Raw genomic sequence first — 21730 nt, forward strand, 5'->3', positions numbered from 1 at the left:
AGCCTCTGAGTGAGTTGATAGCTCCTTAATGCTGCAATAACTAGATAAAGGAAAACAATATTCAATTTTTGTGTATTACACAAAATGATACACACCATGTCTACAACAGACCAAATTAGTCCTTAAAATTATGCTTTTTCTTTCCTTTACTGAAGCAGAAACAGCATATATCTTCACTAACTCTGACAGTGAAATTTTTCCTTTGTTAACCATTTTTCCTTACCGCATGATGATTTAATCTTTTATTGCTATGACACCAATCAACTAAAACTCTTGCCATGGACAACTTAGGCAATGATAGGTAAGACTGCTGAACTCACAACTAAGTTCATCAGATTCACCTTGCAGTGAGCTCTGCGCAATTTACCAATCATTGGCATGTGGGAGAGCTCATGTGACCATGTTTTCAGTGTGCTGATGATGTTAAATGAGAGAGACGCCCTCAAAAGCCTGTCCTGAGACATATAATGAATTTTCTTTTTCAAGGTATGTGGGAATGAAAAAAAATCCTTAGTTGTTCATGGGAAGATGGAACTGGTGGCTTTGTGGCCAAGTCTGTAGATGATATAGATAGACATAGGTAGTGCTGAGGAAGCCAGGAGCCTGCATAAGGGCTTGGAGAGATTAGGAGAATGGGCAAGGAAGTGGCTAGTGGGACACGGTGTAGGGAAGTGTAAGGTCATGCATTTTGGAAGAAGGAAAAAATGCTTAAACTATTTTCTAAGCATGGACCAAATTCAAGAACCAAAGGTGCAAAGGCTCTTGGGAGTCCGAGTCTTAAAGGTTAACTTGTAAGTTCAGTTGGTAGTAAGAAAGGCAAATGAAATGTTGGCATTTATTTCTAGAGGGCTACAATATAAAAGCAATGGTGTAATGCTCAAGTGTTATGAAGCATTGATCAGACTACATTTGGAGTATTAAGAGCAGTTTTGAGCCATATATCCAAGGTGATATGATCCTAGGAATGAAAGGGCTAACACAGATGACCTCAGGAGTGTTGCTCACTGAAGTTTACTTGAATGAGGGAATGTCTCATTGAAAGGGCTAGACTGAGTGGACATAGAGAGGATACTTCCAATAATAGGCAAGTCTAAGACCAGAGAGCACAAATTCAGAATAGAAGGATGTGGCTTTAAAACAGAGATGAGAAGGATTTTCTTTAGCCAGAGGATGATGAATCTATGGAATTCATTGCCACAGATGATTATGGAGGCTGAGTCATTGGGTATATTTAAATTAGAAGTTGATAAGTCTTGACTAACAAAGGTGGGTGAAAGATTATGGAGAAAAGGTGGGAGAATGGGGTTGAGAGGAAAACTTAATCAACCATGAGGAAGAAAGTCGATGGGCTGAATGGCAGAATTCTGTTCCCATGTCTTATGGTCCATTCATAAGGCAGTGCATGAGGCCTCAACTTATGGAAGATCCCTATGAAACTTCTACAACTCTTTATTCTCATCAATACACCTTTCAAAATCTTTCCTAAAGTTTGAAGCTTGATGTAATTTTTGTTTGATAAGTTTCTCTAAAGCCCCCAGGGAGGACCTTATTACATTAATGGTGCATATAGATTCAATTTGTTGTCTTCCCGGGACAAGATCTTCCTTCTCCATAGGTTTAACCTTATCCTGTGCCCATGATTTTCAATTAAAAAGCCAAGATGATAAAAGGTTTAATAAGTATAATTCAATGAACTGAACGAACTATAGAAATAAATGCTGCCATAATAATCTTTGCTCCTGTATGTGACAACTTTTATTGAAGATTACAGATAATTACTAAGGATGTGGTGGAAACTTCTCTGGTGAAATAAACCCCATTAAGATAACACTAAACAAATTATATATTCCTGCCCTGTGTAACTTCCTAATCTTAGGTCCTTTTCCTTCATAAAATGATTTCATTTCTTGGTTTCTAAATAGCCTAAATAGAACTCACATTTGTCGCAGATGTATTGAATGTTTAATCAATGATAATTACATCTATTTCATTTGAGATAAAGTAAAGCTTGATACATTTTAAGTCATTAACACTGAATCAGTCAGCTCATGTGCTGGTCAGATTCACTCAAGTACAACATTTTTCTTTTTACACAATTCAAAATAGAGATTGCAATTCATGTAACTTTTACAAAATTCTGAAATAATAATTACTATCATCAGAACAACATGTTCATTTCCACTACTGAATACAGAATAAGCCAAGCACACTATATAGTTCTTTATTGTCCATTTAATCAAAGCCAGTAAAACTGATCTTACTGCTGCATACATTTACGAATGTTAAAATCAACTTTGTCATTTTTGTACATTTAGTACAAATTTAAGTACTGTATTTTTAATATGCATTCACCACTGAAATTCATCAATTACTATTTAAGATTTAATTATACAAAGTAAAATAATAAATTCTAATGAAAAAAGTGTTATCTAATAAAAGAATCTACATTGAACACCATTTCTTTCATGACTCTGCTATGACATTCCAAGAATAAGCACACTGTCCTGCTCTTCTTCTCCACAAACCACCATACCCTCTAACCCGAATCTTGCTGCTTCCGCATCAACACCACATCTTTGGTTCAAAACAGTCACCACTTTCTTTTTAATGGTGCAGTGATATCCAATCATAGAAATTATCCTAAGCCAGGGTTCCCCACCCTTTTTTACCATGGACCCATACCAGTTACCAAGGGTCCACAGACCCCAAGTTGGGAACCCCTATTCTAAGCTCTAACCTTAGCATATAAGCACATGTTCTGATATCACTTTGTTCCCTCTTTGTGACAATTGCAAATTAATAACTCCTCAATTCTGACCTCAAGAACACAAGCCTAAGAAAAAGAAAGTTTTACAATTTCATGCATAAATAGCAAACAATGATTCTGAACACACTTTTCAATTTTTAACACACAGATCAGGTGAAATCAATTTTATTAGGAAATTAGGTCATTATATTTCCTGGCACAATTCTCCCTCATGCTTATGCCATTTCCCTCGAAATAATTTGTGTGCATAATCAAATAATTAGCATGTGGGTTGTGCATTATTGACTTAATGAAGGGACACAAATTACATCAAAAGACTGTAATTTATGACCTTTCATTATAAACCCACAGTTCAACAGGGAGCATATCATGTTTAAAGAAATAAAAGCTGTAACGTTAGAAGTATTAGAACCATAGAACACTACAACACAGAAAACAGGCCATTTAGCCCTTCTAGTCTGTGCCGAAACTTTATTCTACTAGTCCCATTGACCTGTACCCTCCAGACCTCTCCCATCCATGTATCTATCCAATTTATTCTTAAAACTTAAGAGTGAGCCCGCATTTACCACGTCAGACGGCAACTCGTTCCACACTCCCACCACTCTCTGTGAAGAAGTTCCTCCTAATGCTCCCCCTAAACCTTTCCCATTTCACCCTAAAGCCATGTCCTCTCCTATTTGTCTCTCCTAATCTAAGTGGAAAGAGCCTACTTGCATTTACTCTGTCTATACCACTCATAATTTTGTAAACCTCTATCAAATCCACCCTCATTCTTCTACGCTCCAAGGAATAAAGTCCTAACCTGTTCAATCTTTCCCTGTAATTCAACTCCTGAGGACCCGGCAACATCCTAGCAAATCTTCCCTGCACTCGTTCAATCTTACTGATATCCTTCCTATAGTTAGGTGACCAGAACTGTACACAATACTCCAAATTTGGCCTCACCAATGTCTTATACAACCTCACCATAACATCCCAACTCCTATACTCAATACTTTGATTAATGAATGCCAGGATGTCAAAAGCCTTCTTTACAACCCTGTCTACCTGTGATGCCACTTTCAGGGAATTATGTATCTGAACTTCCAGACCCCTTTGTTCCTCCACACTCCTCAGTGGCCTACCATTTATAGTGTATGTCCTACCTTGATTTGCCCTTCCAAAATGCAACATCTGCTATTCCATCTGCTATTTTCTGGCCCATTTTTCCAGTTGGCCCAGATCCCTCTGCAAGCTTTGGAAGCCTTCCTCGCTGTCCACAATGCCTCCAATCTTAGTGTCATCAGCAAACTTGCTGATCCAATTTACCACATTATCATCTAGATCATTGATATAGATAACAAACAACAATGGTCCCAGCACAGACCCCTGAGGCACACCACTAGTCACAGACCTCCAGTCTGATAAGCAATCATCCACTACCACTCTCCGTCTTCTCCAACACAGCCAATTTCGAATCCAGTTTACAACCACTCCATGGATACCTAGTGTCTGAACCTTCTGAACTAACCTCCCATGTGGGACCTTGTCAAAGGCCTTACTAAAGTCCATGTAGACAACATCCACAGCCTTTCCTTCATCTACTTTCTTGGTAACCTCCTCGAAAAACACGATCTACCCTGCACAAAGCCACGCTAACTATCCTTAATCAGCCCTTGGCTATCCAAATACTTGTATATCCGATCTCTCAGAACACCTTCCAATAATTTACCAACTACTGATGTCAGGCTCACCAGCCTGTAATTACCTGGTTTACTTTTGGAGCCTTTTTTAAACAACGTAACAACATGAGCTACTTTCCAATCCTCCGGTTCCGCACTGTGGCCAAGGACATTTTAAATATTTCTGCCAGGGCCCCTGTAATTTCTACACTAGTCTCTCTCAGGGTCCAAAGAAATATCATGTCAGGCCCGGGGGATTTATCTACCTCTATTCGCTGTAAGGCAACAAGCACCTTCTCCTCTTTGATCTCTATATGTTCCATGACACTGCTGCCTGTTTCCCTTCCTTCTATATACACTATGCCAGTTTCCTAAGTAAATACTGATGCAAAAAAACTGTTTAAGATCTCCCCCATTTCATGAGGCTCCACACACAGACAACCACTCTGATCTTCGAAGGGACCAATTTTGTCCCTTACTATCCTTTTACTCTCAATATACTTGTAGAAACCCTTCTGGTTTACCTTCACATTATCTGCCAAAATTTCCTTCCAGTAAGTTTTCTTTCCCAATATTACCACATCATTTTGATTCCTGTAAAACTTGTTGTTGGTAGCCCTCATTTCAAATGTCGGTTTCAATTCACAGATTTCTTGATCTGTGTGACAATGCTGCTGCTGTTGATGGGACGCTTGGGACAACTGCTGCCGAGCTGTAATTGGCCTGTTCTGTGTTCAGACTGCACCTTTTTTGGCCTTTTCACAATACCCCTCTCCTCTTTTTAATCTCAGTCTGTTGTGGAGAGCTCGCACTCGGAGTGCTGACCCGTTTCCCAAGGGTTTACATCGGAATAACACTGTTGCCATTGGTAAGCAAAAAAAAAAGTGTGAAACTCACAGGTTGAATTTGACAATTCTTAAAGTGCATAAACCGTAATAATGGAGGAAACGTTTTGCAAAGTATTTGGTGACTTTGTACTTGACATTGATGTTAAGATTATCATTATAAAAACGGGATGTAATCCAACCCCTTGTTAAGGTAGAAAAAACATTCCCTGCACTACACAGATTAAATCAACACATAAAGTTTCATACTGCACTGTGTGAGAAGGTATCAGACCAGATTGGTTGAAAAGACAGAAGCCACTCAAAGAATAAATTGGATGGAGATGTGGAGAGGTTTACGGGTGGAATTTTGGAACTCAGGGCCAATGATGGAACTAGTAAAACTGCGATCGTGCAACAGCCAGCAATTGTAGGGAATAGACACCTCAAAGATCTCAGCATCAAAAATAGCAAGAGCTAAATGAATGGAGGAATATGAATGCAAGGCTGACAAAGAGTCAACATGTATCAACAATCGTTGGGATTTGATGCAGGTTAGAAAATATATGGATTTGGATGTTAATTTAGATTCAGTAGAAGATAAGGGGCAATCAATAGAGCAAGGGCTAACTAGAATACTTAGTATAGCAAAGAACAACGGAATTGATGTAAAGGAGGAAGTAAAGCAGGCAATGAAATGCATTTCCAAAGAACTTCTTTTGAAAAATAGTCAGAATGTCTAACTTCTTACAAAGCCAAATTGAACCATGCCAAATGTAGAAAGGCAAGGTTAAATTATGTTTGATAACTTCTTCCTCTATTCAGCAGCACAAGACTAGACAGCATCGAATATACGGCATGCCCCAAAGTAACCCATTGTAAAAAAAGATCCCTTGCCAACTCTGTAATCTGATAAACTTCAGAAGGCTAACAGAGAATCACTGATTGGAAAAACAATGGGTCTTGATCATAGCAACACACATCAAAGTTGCTGGTGAACGCAGCAGGCCAAGCAGCATCTGTAGGAAGAGGTGCAGTCGACGTTTCAGGCCGAGACCCTTCGTCAGGACTAACTGAAGGAAGAGTGAGTAAGGGATTTGAAAGTTGGAGGGGGAGGGGGAGATCCAAAATGATAGAAGACAGGAGGGGCAGGGATAGAGCCAAGAGCTGGACAGTTGATAGGCAAAAGGGGATACGAGAGGACCATGGGACAGGAGGTCCGGCAAGAAAGACGGGGGGAGGGGGAGCCAGAGGATGGGCAAGAGGTATATTCAGTGGGACAGAGGGAGAAAAAGGAGAGTGAGAGAAAGAATGTGTGCATAAAAATAAGTAACAGATGGGGTACGAGGGGGAGGTGGGGCCTAGCGGAAGTTAGAGAAGTCGATGTTCATGCCATCAGGTTGGAGGCTACCCAGACGGAATATAAGGTGTTGTTCCTCCAACCTGAGTGTGGCTTCATCTTTACAGTAGAGGAGGCTGTGGATAGACATGTCAGAATGGGAATGGGATGTGGAATTAAAATGTGTGGCCACTGGGAGATCCTGCTTTCTCTGGCGGACAGAGGGTAGATGTTCAGCAAAGCGGTCTCCCAGTCTGCGTCGGGTCTCGCCAATATATAAAAGGCCACATCAGGAGCACCGGATGCAGTATATCACCCCAGTCGACTCACAGGTGAAGTGTTGCCTCACCTGGAAGGACTGTTTGGGGCCCTGAATGGTGGTAAGGGAGGAAGTGTAAGGGCATGTGTAGCACTTGTTCCGCTTACACGGATAAGCTCCTCCCACTTCCTCCAAACTAAAGGTGTAGCTATGGGCACCCGTATGGGTCCTAGCTATGCCTGCCTTTTTGTTGGGTTTGTGGAACAATCTATGTTCTGTGCCTATTCTGGTATCTGTCCCCCACTTTTCCTTCGCTACATCGACGACTGCATTGGCGCTGCTTCCTGCACGCATGCAGAACTCGTTGACTTTATTAACTTTGCCTCCAACTTTCACCCTGCCCTCAAGTTTACCTGGTCCATTTCCGACACCTCCCTCCCCTTTCTAGATCTTTCTGTCTCTGTCTCTGGAGACAGCTTATCCACTGATGTCTACTATAAGCCTACTGACTCTCACAGCTATCTGGACTATTCCTCTTCTCACTCTGTCTCTTGCAAAAACGCCATCCCCTTCTCACAATTCCTCCGTCTCCGCCGCATCTGCTCTCAGGATGAGGCTTTTCATTCTAGGAGGAGGGAGATGTCTTCCTTTTTTAAAGAAAGGGGCTTCCCTTCCTCCACTATCAACTCTGCTCTTAAACGCATCTCCTCCATTTCACGTACATCTGCTCTCACTCCATCCTCCCGCCACCCCACTAGGAATAGGGTTCCCCTGGTCCTCACCTACCACCCCACCAGCTTCCGGGTCCAACATATTATTCTCCGTAACTTCCACCACCTCCAACAGGATCCCACCACTAAGCACATCTTTCCCTCCCCCCCCCCGCATTCCGCAGGGATTGCTCCCTACACAACTCCCTTGTCCATTCGTCCCCCCTATCCCTCCCTACTGATCTCCCGATGTGGCCTTTTATATATTGGCGAGACCCGACGCAGACTGGGAGACCGCTTTGCTGAACATCTACGCTCTGTCCGCCAGAGAAAGCAGGATCTCCCAGTGGCCACACATTTTAATTCCACATCCCATTCCCATTCTGAATTGTCTATCCACGGCCTCCTCTACTGTAAAGATGAAGCCACACTCAAGTTGGAGGAACAACACCTTATATTCCGTCTGGGTAGCCTCCAACCTGATGGCATGAACATCGACTTCTCTAACTTCCGCTAGGCCCCACCTCCCCCTCGTACCCCATCTGTTACTTATTTTTATGCACACATTCTTTCTCTCACTCTCCTTTTTCTCCCTCTGTCCCTCTGAATATACCTCTTGCCCATTCTCTGGCTCTCCCCCCCCCTTGTCTTTCTTCCCGGACCTCCTGTCCCATGATCCTCTCGTATCCCCTTTTGCCTATCAACTGTCCAGCTCTTGGCTCTATCCCTGCCCCTCCTGTCTTCTCCTATCATTTTGGATCTCCCCCTCCCCCTCCAACTTTCAAATCCCTTACTCACTCTTCCTTCAGTTAGTCCTGACGAAGGGTCTCGGCCTGAAACGTCGACTGCACCTCTTCCTACAGATGCTGCTTGGCCTGCTGCGTTCACCAGCAACTTTGATGTGTGTTGCTTGAATTTCCAGCATCTGCAGAATTCCTGTTGTTTGGGTCTTGATCATAGTTTAGCAGCCATGATTTTCTTCTTCTTAGGCATCTGTTAATCTCATGAGACCATGGATTTGCACCTGGGCAAGGTTGTATGGAAGACTGGCAGTTGCCCATGCTGCAAGTCTCCCCTCTCCATGCCACCAATGTTGTCCAAGGGAAGGGCATTAGGACCCATACAGCTTGGCACCGGTGTCGTCGCAGAGCAATGTGTGGTTAAGTGCCTTGCTCAAGAACACAACACGCTGCCTCAGCCAAGGCTCGAACTAGCAACCTTCAGATCACTAGACGAACACCTTAACCACTTGGCCATGCGCCAACACTAAGCAGTAGCCATGATTATAACTGGAGTAAACTGATAGCAAGGGATGTTAGGATGTAAAAGTCTACTTTCAATCTGACTTACATTCTGGAACAGGAAAAATTCCCTATTGCCTTGAAGGTTGTTAAAATATTAAACTACTTTGTTTACTAAATACATTCCTAATGAAGTAGTTTACTTCAAGTATTTCTATGTCCTTGATATATTCACAATGTATAGACTGCAGATAGTTAAAAACTTAACAGAAAGAGCACATTGAAGCAAGTTAAATTCTGGCTTCTGGTTTCTGTACTACAAGGTACATGTTTTAGCCCACTGAAAAATGAAACCTTCACATTGCTTAAAGACCTATCAGTCTTGCGACATGCAAAAGGTATATAATATTTTGATTGTGTCAGAGAATTCCAATCAAAACAATAATTACATCCTAAAAATGGAAGTACTATATATCCAAAAAGACTTCCACTTTTTGCAGTTTAAATTATGGTGCATCATGTATTTTTAAAAGGAAAAATTATTAAATAATGTGAAAATTCTTTTCTCTAGCACTTTGACAAATGTCATTTGATATTTATCTTTTAGCATCACTTCCTGTAACAAAATTAATTCTAATCCTACAATACAGCTCATAATTCTTCTGCTTCCAAGTTTCTTTTCAAATCCAGATTCTGATTCAGACCTCTATCTTATGTCCTGATCTTATTTTCAATACTCTTTGCCTTGCTTGTGTTCTCCCTTTTTATTCTACTAACCGCATTCAACTATAAAAACAAATGCAAATTGGAAGAATACATCGGTATTTCATTTTTAAAAAAGGATCAGGCATACTTTTATGTTTTACCAGTAAAGATATTATATAGGGGAGCAAACACTCAGCCAACAGTGAAAAGGATGAATGTAGCTGATTCTGCTGTGTATTCAACTGTCCGGCAATAGCTGCCTGACTTGATTATTCCATAACACCAAACAGGTTCTTACACGCAAGGCCACTGCATTCAGTGAAACACATCGTCACACATTTTGGCGACTGAAACTTGATCACATTCCACATCTTTCAAGGTTAAATCTGGCAGGTTGGAACCCGTTAAATGCAATAACAATCAACAGAATCACTATTCACTGGTGACTCTTTCAGGATGGGTTTCTTTTCCACCTCCATATCAGAAGTTTAATCTAAACCTCTCAGTACAATACCTGAACAAAAAATCCAAAGTAAGGTTCAGGAAAATAATCCCAGTGAACTGTTCTATTGAAGAAAGCCGAAGAACTAGTGATATAAGCCATTCTTGACTCATTTTCTTGTCTGTCAATGCCTGGAATCTGGCCTTGCTAAATTTGTTCTTAAATATCGGTGGTTAACTGTATTTCTTAATTGACAGTTGCAATTCTATTTCAGTTTTAATTCCTTCCATTCAAGCCAATAGTTTTTCAATTTAATCAAATTACTGAGGTTCAATGCTAAGGAATGCTATGCTTATCACTTTGGTGCCGACTATCAACATTAATCGTTCCGAAGTCAAACAGTACAATATACCAGATGGAGAAAGTCAAGACTGAAAGGACTTTATCTCAACTAGCTGAGCTGGATCTCATCTCCATCATTTGTTTTTTAACTATAGTATTTTAAAGCTTTAGTTTTTAATTGAACAGAAACACCAGTAATGATTGGAAGAGTAAACATTTAAAATCGTTACCTCGAGTTTGCTGATGTTACCATTAGCTTCCGAATTACAGTCATTAGATTTCATTGTCAGCCTTTCTTGTTCAGAATCTGTTTTCAAATCACAAGGATCATATTAGCATGAATCACTTTTACATATGTAAAACTAAATAAACTAAGTAAGTTTCCATGTGGAATTTATTGCTAAGTAAAAATAACATTTTTTTTTAATAGAAACAGCTTGCTAATATACACAGCCTTACAAACTCACCTCACTACAAACCACCTTGCAACCAATAAAAATTTTTTCCTAGTTGAAAGCCTTGGTGACTTCTCTGAAGTTACAGTGAGCAGCAAATTGAAAAGTATGGCATAAGTCAGATGGAATGTTGCAGTGGGCAAGGAAATGAAAATGATATGACCTTAACCTCGACAAAGAGGTCAGACCAAAAACAAAAGTTATCTCACAAACTACTGTTCTCTGACAGCAAACTCTGATAATCCCTGCCTGCAAATGCATTTCTCATAATGCAGGTGCAAAAACATATGAAATTCTCTGAAAGTTATCTGGAAATAATTTCTTAACTGATGGACACCACTTTGTTACTGTTCCAGTACTTTCCTACCATGCCTATTCCAAGCCCACAGTAATGAAGTGCTGCCACAGGTATCACCATAAATGCTCAAAGTGAACAAGGAGCTCACTTCTGAAATGCTGCAATGAGGACCCAGTGGAAGTCAGAGCACTCAGTGAATTATGAGAGACCATGCAGTCTGATGAAACTATTTGGTCAAGTAAGAGACGTCAGCGAAGTGCATCTATCAAATAAAACATGAAAGCAATGCCATGTGCTGCTTGTTCTGCTGAGACTGCCCATGACAGTCATGTGGAGATACAAATCAACATATATGCAATAACAATGTAATTAACTCCAAAGCTGACACCAAAAAGATCTCAGGCACACTGTGGATCACCCCAATATTGTCCAATCCAGTTCTGCAGTTAATGCAATCTGAACTTGAAATTATTAACATAGAACATAGAAATCTACAGCACATTACAGGCCCTTTAGCCCACAATGTTGTGCCAACCATGTAACCTACTCTAGAAACTGCCTAGAATTACCCTACTGCATAGCCCTCTATTTTTCTAAGCTCCATGTACTTAAGTGTCTCTTAAAAGACCCTATCATATCCGTCTCCACCACCACTGCCAGCAGTGCATTCCACGCACCCACCATTCTCTGTGTGAAAAACTAACCCCTAACATCCCCTCGGTACCTGCTTCCATGCAGCTTAAAACTGTGCCCCCTTGTGTTAGCCATTTCAGCCCTGGGAAAAAGCCTCTGGCTATCCACATGATCAATGCCCCTCATCATCTTATACACCTCTATCAGGTCACCTCTCATCCTCCATCGCTCCAAGGAGAAAAGGCCAAGTTCACTCAACCTATTTTCATAAGACAATACAATTTATTCTGGATTATATCAACTTTGGATCACAGAGCATTTATAAAAACAGCACTATGGTACCCAATTTATAGACTATAATACTTCTGACCATCTGTTCCATAAATGGAGTGATGCATTTTGAAATTTAAATAAAAACAAGTATAAAGTAAATGATGCAATTGCAAATATGGTGCAGGAGAAAAAAGTGACCTAGGAATTTTAATCAATAATTTGGAAACATAGCAGGGCAAAGTAAAATGTTTATGTAACATTTAATAAATTATCATAATATACTGCTTTAGTATGATAGAGGTTGATTCTACTGGCTAAGTACAATGCTCCTCCAGTCAACATCTTATGGATAGATCATGAAACCATCTATTTCATCCCTTTTATGTCTTGTACGGTTGCTTTTTGTCTGGAGTGTGATTCTGGAACTGACTCAGCCTGTGATATGAAGTTTGGAGATCACTTGGGAGTTTCAGCACTCTGCAGTCTACAAAGGGATTCCAGTAGGCAGAGGCAGTGTGTGGGAACCCCATGGCAAGAAGGTTGTGAGCCAATGTTCGACTCCATTTGGCTGATCAAAGTTTCCATTGTTCACCGATTAAAGGGAGAAAAGTCCCTGCCTTTTTATCACAGGGGGAAAATCGCTCTGCTACGGAGAGGTGAGACTGCCTTTTTACCGCTGGTGAGATCGCTCTGCTATGGAGAGGTGAGACTGCCTTTTTACCGCTGGTGAGATCGCTCCGCTACGGAGAGGTGAGACTGCCTTTTTAATCACTGGTGAGATTACTCTGCTATGAAGAGGGAGAATATTGCCCAGGTTTTCTGAGTTTTGGACGTGGAGTTGGACTGTGAACCTTTTTGTCATTCTTACGTTTTTTTTGTGTTCTGTGTTTTTCACCTGACCTTTCTCAGTGAGTGGGGAAGGGGGATTTGGGGGCCGGTGTGCCTGTTCTGTTTTTGTTCGTTCTTTTGTGCCGGGAGAAGGGATTTGGGGTTGATGATTGTGCTACTGTTCTTTTCTTTCTTGGTTTTGTGGCTATCTGGCGAAGAAGAATTTCAGAGATGTATACTTTGATAATAAATGAATCTTTGAACCTTTCTTGGACCATTGATAGTTTTTTAATACCTGGGATGAAGGGACAACATTGAGTCGTCGAGTTGTTTCTGAAGCACTGGCCTCAGCGCAAATGTTCTGGAAAATTTTGAATGCTACGTATTCACTTGTTCAAGTTATACTGCAGTGCCTTTGTTGAGGAGCAGAATACAGTTATTGTAATCCAACATGCTCCTTCATGAAGACTTTCTTCAAGAACCTTAAAATCTACTCTTAAACAAAGAACAACTATGATCTTAATAGAAGTTTGAATACTTCAGCTACATCACTGCAGGTGTTGTGACAAACAGATTACACTGATGCCCATATTTCACGAAGGCAGAAATTTATTACATATTCCCTAACAGGTACATCACCCTAATCTTTTCCAAATAATCTGCTCTGTACTGTCAATTAAATACATGCAAAATCAAATAGAAATGATGCAAAGAGACATTAATAAGGATTGATTTTACCAGGCTCAGTGAGCTCCTGGTCTTCTGCAATACATTCCTACAAAAAAAGTGCTACGTCATCAACTGGCTCACTCTGTACCGCTTTACTGTAAACAGCGTCTCAATTGACTGTGATACTTTCCTAAAGGGTGGGATCACTGCAGATATAAACCCTGACATAACTTTCAGATGCTCTTGGTATGTGTCCTACTTTGTTGCATTTTTTGCAAGATTCACCTTTAAATCTGTATTGGTCTGGTGCACGTGAGCCCCTCCATAGTGGAAGCACAATTTGTTCAGCCAGACAGGCCTCTGTCAATATGCTGCAATTCTCTTCATGTTCACTTTAATTCCTAACTACAACTCAATTATATCTGTTGTTTCTAGTCATACAGCTATTTCAACTGTACTTCTAAGTGTAAATTGTGCTTCAGAAAGGAGCTGTTTTTGAATGCTTTCTTATAAGATTCCACAAACTAAACCATAAGACATAGGAGCAGAATTAGGCCATTCAGCCCATCGAGTCCACTCCACCATTTCAAAATGGCTGATCCCGGATCCCACTCAATCCCGTACACCTGCCCTCTTCTGCCCGTATCCCTTGATGCCCCCGACCAATCAGGAATCTATCAACTTTCACTTTGAATATACTCATGGACTTTCCACCACATTCTGTGGAAGAGCATTCCACAGATTCACCACTCTGACTAAAAAAAAATTCTTCCTTACTTCTGTTCTAAAAGGTCCTTAATTTTGAGGCTGTGCCCCCTAGTTCTGGATATGCCCAGAGGAAACATCCTCTCCACAGCCACCTTATCTGGTGCTTTCAACATTCGGTAGGTTTCAATAAGATCCCCATGCATTCTTCTAAGTTCCAGTGAGTACAGGCCCAAAGCTACCAAACGCTCCTCACAAGTTAACCCTTTCATTACTGGCATCATCCGTGTGAACCTCCTCTGGACTCTCTCCAATGACAACACATCCTTTCTGAGATAAGTGGTCCAAAACTGATGACAATACTCCAAGTGCAGCCTAACTAGTGTCTCATAAAGCTTCAGCATTATCTCCTTGTTTTTTTATATACTATTCTCTTTGAAATAAATGCCAACATTGCATTTGCCTTCTTTACCATAGACTCAACCTCTGAATTGATCTTCTGGGAGTCTTGCATGAGGACTCCTGTTTGCACCTCTGATGTTTCAGCTTCCTCCCCATTTAGGTAATAGCCCACACTATTGTTCCTTTTACCAAAATGCATTTATTGTACTTTTTCCAACACTGTATCCCATCTGCCACATTTTTTGCCCATTCTTCCAATTTGTCTAGGCCCTGCTGCAAGCACATTGCTTCCTCAGCACTACCTACCCTTCCAACTATCTTCTTATCATCCGCAAACTTTGCCACAAAGCCATCAATTCCACTATCTAAATCACTGAAAAACAATGTGAAAAGTAGCAGTCCCAATACTGACCCCCAAGGAACACCACTAGTCACTGGAAGCCAACCAGAAAAGGCCCCTTTAATCCCAGTCACTGCCTCCTGCCTGTCAGCCATTCCTCTATCCCTGCCAGAGTATTTGCTGTAACAACATAGAATTTTATCTTAATAAGCAGCCTCATGTGAGGCACCTTATCAAATGCCTTCTGAAAATCTAAGTAAATGACATCCACTGCCTCTCCTTTGTTCTCCCTACTTGTTACTCCTTGAAGAATTCTAACATATTTGTCAGGCAAGATTTCCCTTTACAGAAACCAAGCTGACTTTGACTTATTTTATCAATAGTCTCCAAGTACCCCGAAACCTTGTCCTTAATAAAGGAGTTCAACACTTCCCCAGCCACTGAGGTCAGGCTAACTGGCCTATAATTTCCTCTCTTTTGTCTTCCTCCCTTCTTAAAGAGTGGAGTGAAATTTGCAATTTTCCATTGCAATTTTCCTCTGGGACCATTCCAGAATCAAGTGATTCTTGAAGGATCATGACCAATGCATCCGTTATCCCTTCAGCAACTCTGGGGTGTACTCCATCTAGTCCAGATGACTTATTTACCTTATGACCTTTCAGTTTGCCTGGTACTTTTTCCTTTGTAATATCAACGGCACACACTCCTGCTCCCTGACACTCACGGACCTCTGGCACACAGCTAGTGTCTTCCACAGTAAAGACCAAAGCAAAGTACTAATTAAGTTTATCTGCCATTTCTTTGTCCCCCATTACTATCTTTTGGCATCCTGCTTTATGTTATCGGCTGGTTTGCCCTCTTATTTCATCTTTTCCTTTCTTATAGCTTTTTTGGTGGCCTTTTGTTGGATTTTAAAAGGTTCCCAAACATCCAACTTCCCACTCATTTTTGCTACCTTATACGCCCTTTTCTTGGCTTTTATTCAGTCCTTAACCTCCCTTGTCAGCCCCGGTTGCCTAGTCCTGCCATTTGAAAACTTCTTCTTCTGTGGGACATACCTATCCTGTTAAACAAACTCTCAGTGCATCATTAAGCCCATTACCAAACTGGCAATGCTCAGACACTTTCTTCAATTCAGCCACATAAGCTGAAATGGACTGCCCTTCCTCTTGGTTCTGCTTACGGAACCTAAAGTCTTCTGCAATCAACAATAGTTTTGGTTCTAAATGTTCTTGCATTAATTTCACAATGTCACCAAAACTCATTCTGGCTGTCTTGGTTGGAGCAGTTAAAACTTCTAATCAAAAATTATACCTTTAAATCCAATGTACTCAACAAAATTGGCACTTGTTTCTCATTGGCTATTCGATTTGCTTTCAAATCCTGGTCAATAAGTCCAGTATATAAAATCCAGTTATCTGTTGTGTAATGGAACACGTTGATCTTTCTGATGTAGCTAAATATTTCTGCTTTTTTAAAATTATTATCATTATTCATTGTTTATGAACCTGTGAATTCTTCCATATTCTGCATTTTGTTAAATTTGATTGTCCCTATATGCTAGGCTGTTTTTTTTTTACTCAACCATTTCTCGCTGTGTGTTTATTTTTGATTTGAACATCTCGCTGCACTTCCACAAGTCAGTAGCCATCTTGGGTTCATTTTTAAAAATACCTCTTCACCACTGTTGTGTTTTGTAACTCCAAAAAATAAATCTAATTGGAAGGAAAAGACAGGAGCCCAAGAGCTGCAAGTCTTGGTTTAGTATTTACATTAGCGAGGTGCACATGGTAGCATTATGACGTATGCAATTCACTTATTTTTACATATAATCTGTTATGAACTATTTATGTGAACAAGAATGTTTAATCAAACAAGATATTTACATTATTACTCAAATACTACTGAAATATTAAATACACAACACCACTATTTGGAGATGTATGGTCTAACGAGTGACTGTCAGCATGGCTATGGGAGAGGCAAGGCTTCTCTCAGAATTCTTTGAGAACGTGATAAATCACATTGATGAAGGTACAGCAGTGGATGTGGTGCATATAAATTTTAGTAAGGTGTTTGATAAGGTTTTCCATGGTAGGCTAACTCAGAAAGCCAGGAGGTATGGGATCTACAGAAACTTAGCTGTGAGGATACAGAAATGGCTTTTCCATAGAAGGCAATGAGTGATAGAAGGAGTATATTCTGCCTGGCGGTCAGTGACTAGTTGTGTTCTGCAGGGGTCTGATCTGGGACCCCTGCTCTTTATGATTCTTATAAATGACCTGGACGAGAAAGTGAAAGGGCAAGTTAGTAAATTTTCAGATGACACAAAACTTGGTGGAGTTGGGGATAGTCTAGAAGGTGGTTGTACGTCACAACAGGGCATTGACAAAATGCAGAACTGGTACATGGCGTTCAACCCGGAAAAGTGCGCAGTGATTCACATTGAAAGATCAAATTTAAAGGTAGAATATAAGGCTAATGGCAAGATTCTTAGCTATATGGAGGAACAGGGGGATCTTGTGATCCATGTCCATAGATCCCTCAAAGTTGGCACACATTAATAGTATGGTAAAGAAGGCATATGGTGTTACCTTCATTAGTCAGGGGATTGAATTCAAGAGCCGCATGGTAATGTTCAAAGTTCATGTTTATTATCAAAGTATACAGTATTGCATACACAACTTTGAGATTCATCTTCTTGCAGGCACTCACAAAACAGAGAAACACAACAGGATTCACTAAAAACACACACACACACAGACACACACACACAAAATACCACCACATATCCAATTTGCAAAAGAGGACAAATTATGCAAATAATAAAAGTGTAAAACAAAAACACGTGGAACATGAACTGCAGAGTCCCCTGAAAGTGAGTCCACAGCTGCATAACCTGCTCAGCACTGAGGCAAGTAAAGCTCGTCCAAGAGCCCGATGGCTGCAGGACAACAACTGCTCCTGAACTTGGGAGCATCAGACCCAAGACTCCTCCACCTCCTGCCCAACGGTAGTAGCAAGAAAAGAGAGAGAGACCAGTCAAACACAGGCAAATGTTGCTGAACACTTGTTTGTTTTCTTCTCTCATTGCCCACAATTTTAACCTTGCTTGGCATTATAATCAGCGGTGTAATAGAGCTGAATACAGACTTACCTTCCGCTATCAAGCTTCGATGCAACATCCACTCCCGCTGAATGGCTGTCCTGGCGATAACTGCACTAAATTGTCAAATCCCTCAAGAGATCGCAAAAGTGCCAGATCACTTAGTCAGTTCAAAAGTACATCCTTAAAAGGGAAATTATAGGCTGTAGACCGCAGTGATTGAAATTCAGAAGAAGTACAGGTTTCCCCTGCCATCCAAAGGTAGAGCGTTCCTATGAAATGGTTCGTAAGCCGAAATGTCATAAAGCGAAGAAGCAATTACCATTTATTTATATGGGAAAATTTTGCGAGCATTCGCAGACACAAAAATAACCTACCAAATCATGCCAAACAACACATAAAACCTAAAATAACAGTAACATATAGTAAAAGCAGGAATGATATGATAAATACACAGCCTATATAAAGTAGAAATAGTTGTCCACAATCATTACTGAACTGTTCTCCGGAGCGAAAATCTCACGCAAGCACTGTTGGCAAAAACACGCGCAAGTGCTCTCCAATAACCTTTAAGCTATGAAGCTGCCAAATCATACCAAATAACACATAAAAATACACAGCCTATATAAAGTAGAAATAATGTATGTACAGTATAGTATCACTTACCGGAATTGGTTCAATGCCAAGCACACTGATGATGGTGTGTTAGACTGAGTCGTCGGGGTCTGGGTGGTGCAGTGGCCCCCCACCCTCCAGGCTGCTGAGCGATACATTGCCGCGAAGAACGCAGGAGTCCAGCGGTAGCCGGGAGGTACACAGCACATCTTTAAGAAAAAAGCCGAAACAAACATGCTAATTAATTAGGTGCCGCCTGTAATTGTTGACCCAGATCAGTGCCGATTTTCGATTGCGTCGTCTCTGATCTGGGCCGACAATTCCGTGTCGGCAGCACCTAATTGATTAGCATGTTTATTTTGGCTTTTTTCTTAAAGATGTGCTGTGTGCCTCCCGGCTACCTTTGCATTCTCCGTGAATCGGTATTTGTCCGCGGCCTGGGGGTTGAGGTGGTGGGACACTGGGGTGTCATCTTGTCGCCTGTTTCCATTAGAGCAGGCAGCTCATCTACTCCTATGACTGCCCGCCCCAATGTCGAAGGTCGAGGTTCGCCGTCTGCTGTGGCTGATGTGGAAGGCTTGCTTGACTGCTGAGCCTCGCGTATTTTTCTATCACACAGTTCTTTAATAAGGACTCAAACCATCCCGCAAATATCCCCTAAACCGACGTACCCTTTCAAAATTAAAGTCGTACTTTATTATTACTCATTCGGTTTCGATTGTTATCCTTTCTTCTTCCAATTGCATCAGCTCTTCATCTGTCAGTTCTTGGTGATGGGATGCCAAAACCTCTTCAACATGATCTTCGTCAACTTTCACAAGCCAAACTCACGTTGTCCTTACTTCGTTCACCACGATCAAAATGCTTAATTATGTCTAGTTTTACCGTAAGTGTAACACCCTTACGAGCTCTTCCAGGCTTTTCCGATACCATAGAACTCATCTTGTAAACGGCTGCTCACAGGCTCGTGTTTAAGCAATGCCGGCGAGAATCCGGGGGAGAGCGGCTGCTTGGGGCGCGCTGCCTTTTATCGCACACTGATTTTTTATTGCGCGCTGAATTTTTTTTCTTAACAGTGAAAACACCTTCTGAAAGCGAAAATAGGGTACTAATGTAGGTCTTTCGTAACAGTGATGTTTCGTAAAGCGAACGTTCAAAAAGCGGGGGACACCCGTATATCTACCGGAGTATTTAGTAGTTTCGTAAGCTGTCTGCAAAGTGTCGCTGTTGGTTGCCAGCACTCTGTAGAACACTGGTTAGACCACACATGGAATATCGTGTTCAGTTCAAGTCGCCTCATTACAGGAAGGATATGGAAACTTTTGAAAGGTTGCAGAGGAGATTTACCAGGATGCTGCCTGGATTAGAGGAAAGGAGGATAAGCTGAGTAAGCTAGGGCTTTTCTCAACTAGAACAGACAGTAGATAGTCAGAGAGTCTTTCCCAGAATGAAAATGGCTAATACAAGGGTGCATAATTTTAAGATGATTGGAGGAAGTTATTGGGGAAGGGGGGGACGTCAGAGAATTTTTACACAGAGTGGTGGGTGCAGGGAATACTCTCCCGGGGCTGTGGTAGAGGCAGATACATTAAGGATGTACAAGAAACTCTTAGATTGACATATGGATATTAGAAATTTGTAGGACTACGTGGGTGGGAAGGGTTAGATTGATCTCAGAGTAGGTTAAAGGGTCGGCATAACATTATGGGATGAAGGCTGTGTACTGCGCTGTATGTCCTGTAATACACACTTAACACCCAGTGCTGAACTATCTGCTTTTTCACCATAGCTGTTACTCATTTATTTAAAATAGTTAATAGCTCTCTCCAAGTAAGAAATAGAGAAGCATCAGCCAAACAACATATTTTGCAATGTATTTTACCTGACTACTTTTTATTTATTTATATGCTGGCAAGTGCACTGAGTACTTTTAACTAGCCTGTAACATACATGCATTCTTTTTCTGGAATGTTTACTTAGTCTCACACTTACAGATGTTTCCAGAAGGTGAAGCCAGTTAATATGTTCATTGGATTACTCAACATCCTTCTGAAACCATTCTCTGCACAGAGCAAGAGTAATCCATTCTGGCCCTACCTCTACCTTCATAACTTGAAAAACCTGGGTGTGGGTGTGGGTGTGGTGGGGGGGGGGTTGCCATATGCCACTTATACACATTTGTATAGCTGAAAGTTATATGTGTACAGCACACATGGATGCATCTAAAAACCATGGTGCTGTCTGCATTTAAATACCTACAGAAGTGCAACACATTTTCTGATGCTGATATGTCATCAAAACCACAGGAAGTTCTGAGCCCACTGGTTAAGGTACTATTTAAAGACAATGCCTAATGTGCAGAGCAAATTTCTAGCATATTTCTTCAAAGACTGTATAAAAGGCTGAAGACTTCATTTACATAGGTAACAGAACAGAATATTGCAACTGTAGCTTTTCTGTGCAAGACATGAACAAATTCCTTCACAACTATTTCTTAAACTGGTGAATCGTGAAGTGCAGAGATAAAGCTGGCAGACAACATTAGTTGTACCCAATTGGGCAATTTGCGTATTAAATGTTTTTAAAAATCTGTCAGTTTGTCCAAATTATAAAAAGTGACACCTAGATTGCACTTGTAGAACACTTTCTCTTGCTGAGAAAAAGTATAGCTAGTAAACAATGGGAATGGAGAGCTCTCAGCTCCTCAGTTCTTTTGCACCTAATCCTACCTCCCATCATGGCATGGAGCATTGTTGGGTTCCAGCTGATCTACGTTCTACCTTGTTTCCTTTCGTCCGCCATAATGCACGTCACACCACTTAAGCCCCTTTACAATGGCCCGTTCCACATTTTGAAATTGCGCAAACAGACTTCCACTCCATCATGAAATCACCACGTGCGTGTCAGCACACCCCTGGATGAGCCAGAGGCACCTACTGGTACTCCAACCAAGGGACAGAGGACCCAAACCGGCGACTCAGACGAGTACTAGACACATTCACAATGCTGGTTTTGGTGAATTCTGTGTAGGGTAATGTATTGGGTGACAGATGATACATATTGTTCATAAGAGAAAATGTTCTACATAATTCACAAACACTGTCATTGAGTTG

General features: G+C 41.0%; 1 protein-coding gene across 2 annotated transcripts in view; it reads right to left on the minus strand.

Annotated features, from left to right (window-relative positions):
- The window catches only part of dnmt3bb.1 (DNA (cytosine-5-)-methyltransferase 3 beta, duplicate b.1), a 264613-nt gene that overhangs the window by 207808 nt on the left and 35075 nt on the right, over window positions 1–21730 (minus strand). For both annotated transcript variants that reach the window (XM_063041300.1, XM_063041301.1), the window contains exon 2: window positions 10524–10600. In XM_063041300.1, the coding sequence (XP_062897370.1) occupies window positions 10524–10577 (54 nt within the window). In that variant the 5' untranslated portion in view covers window positions 10578–10600. The remainder of the gene's footprint in view (window positions 1–10523; window positions 10601–21730) is intronic.

Source organism: Mobula hypostoma, chromosome 2 (assembly GCF_963921235.1).
Source record: "Mobula hypostoma chromosome 2, sMobHyp1.1, whole genome shotgun sequence".
Lineage (NCBI taxonomy): Eukaryota > Metazoa > Chordata > Chondrichthyes > Myliobatiformes > Myliobatidae > Mobula > Mobula hypostoma.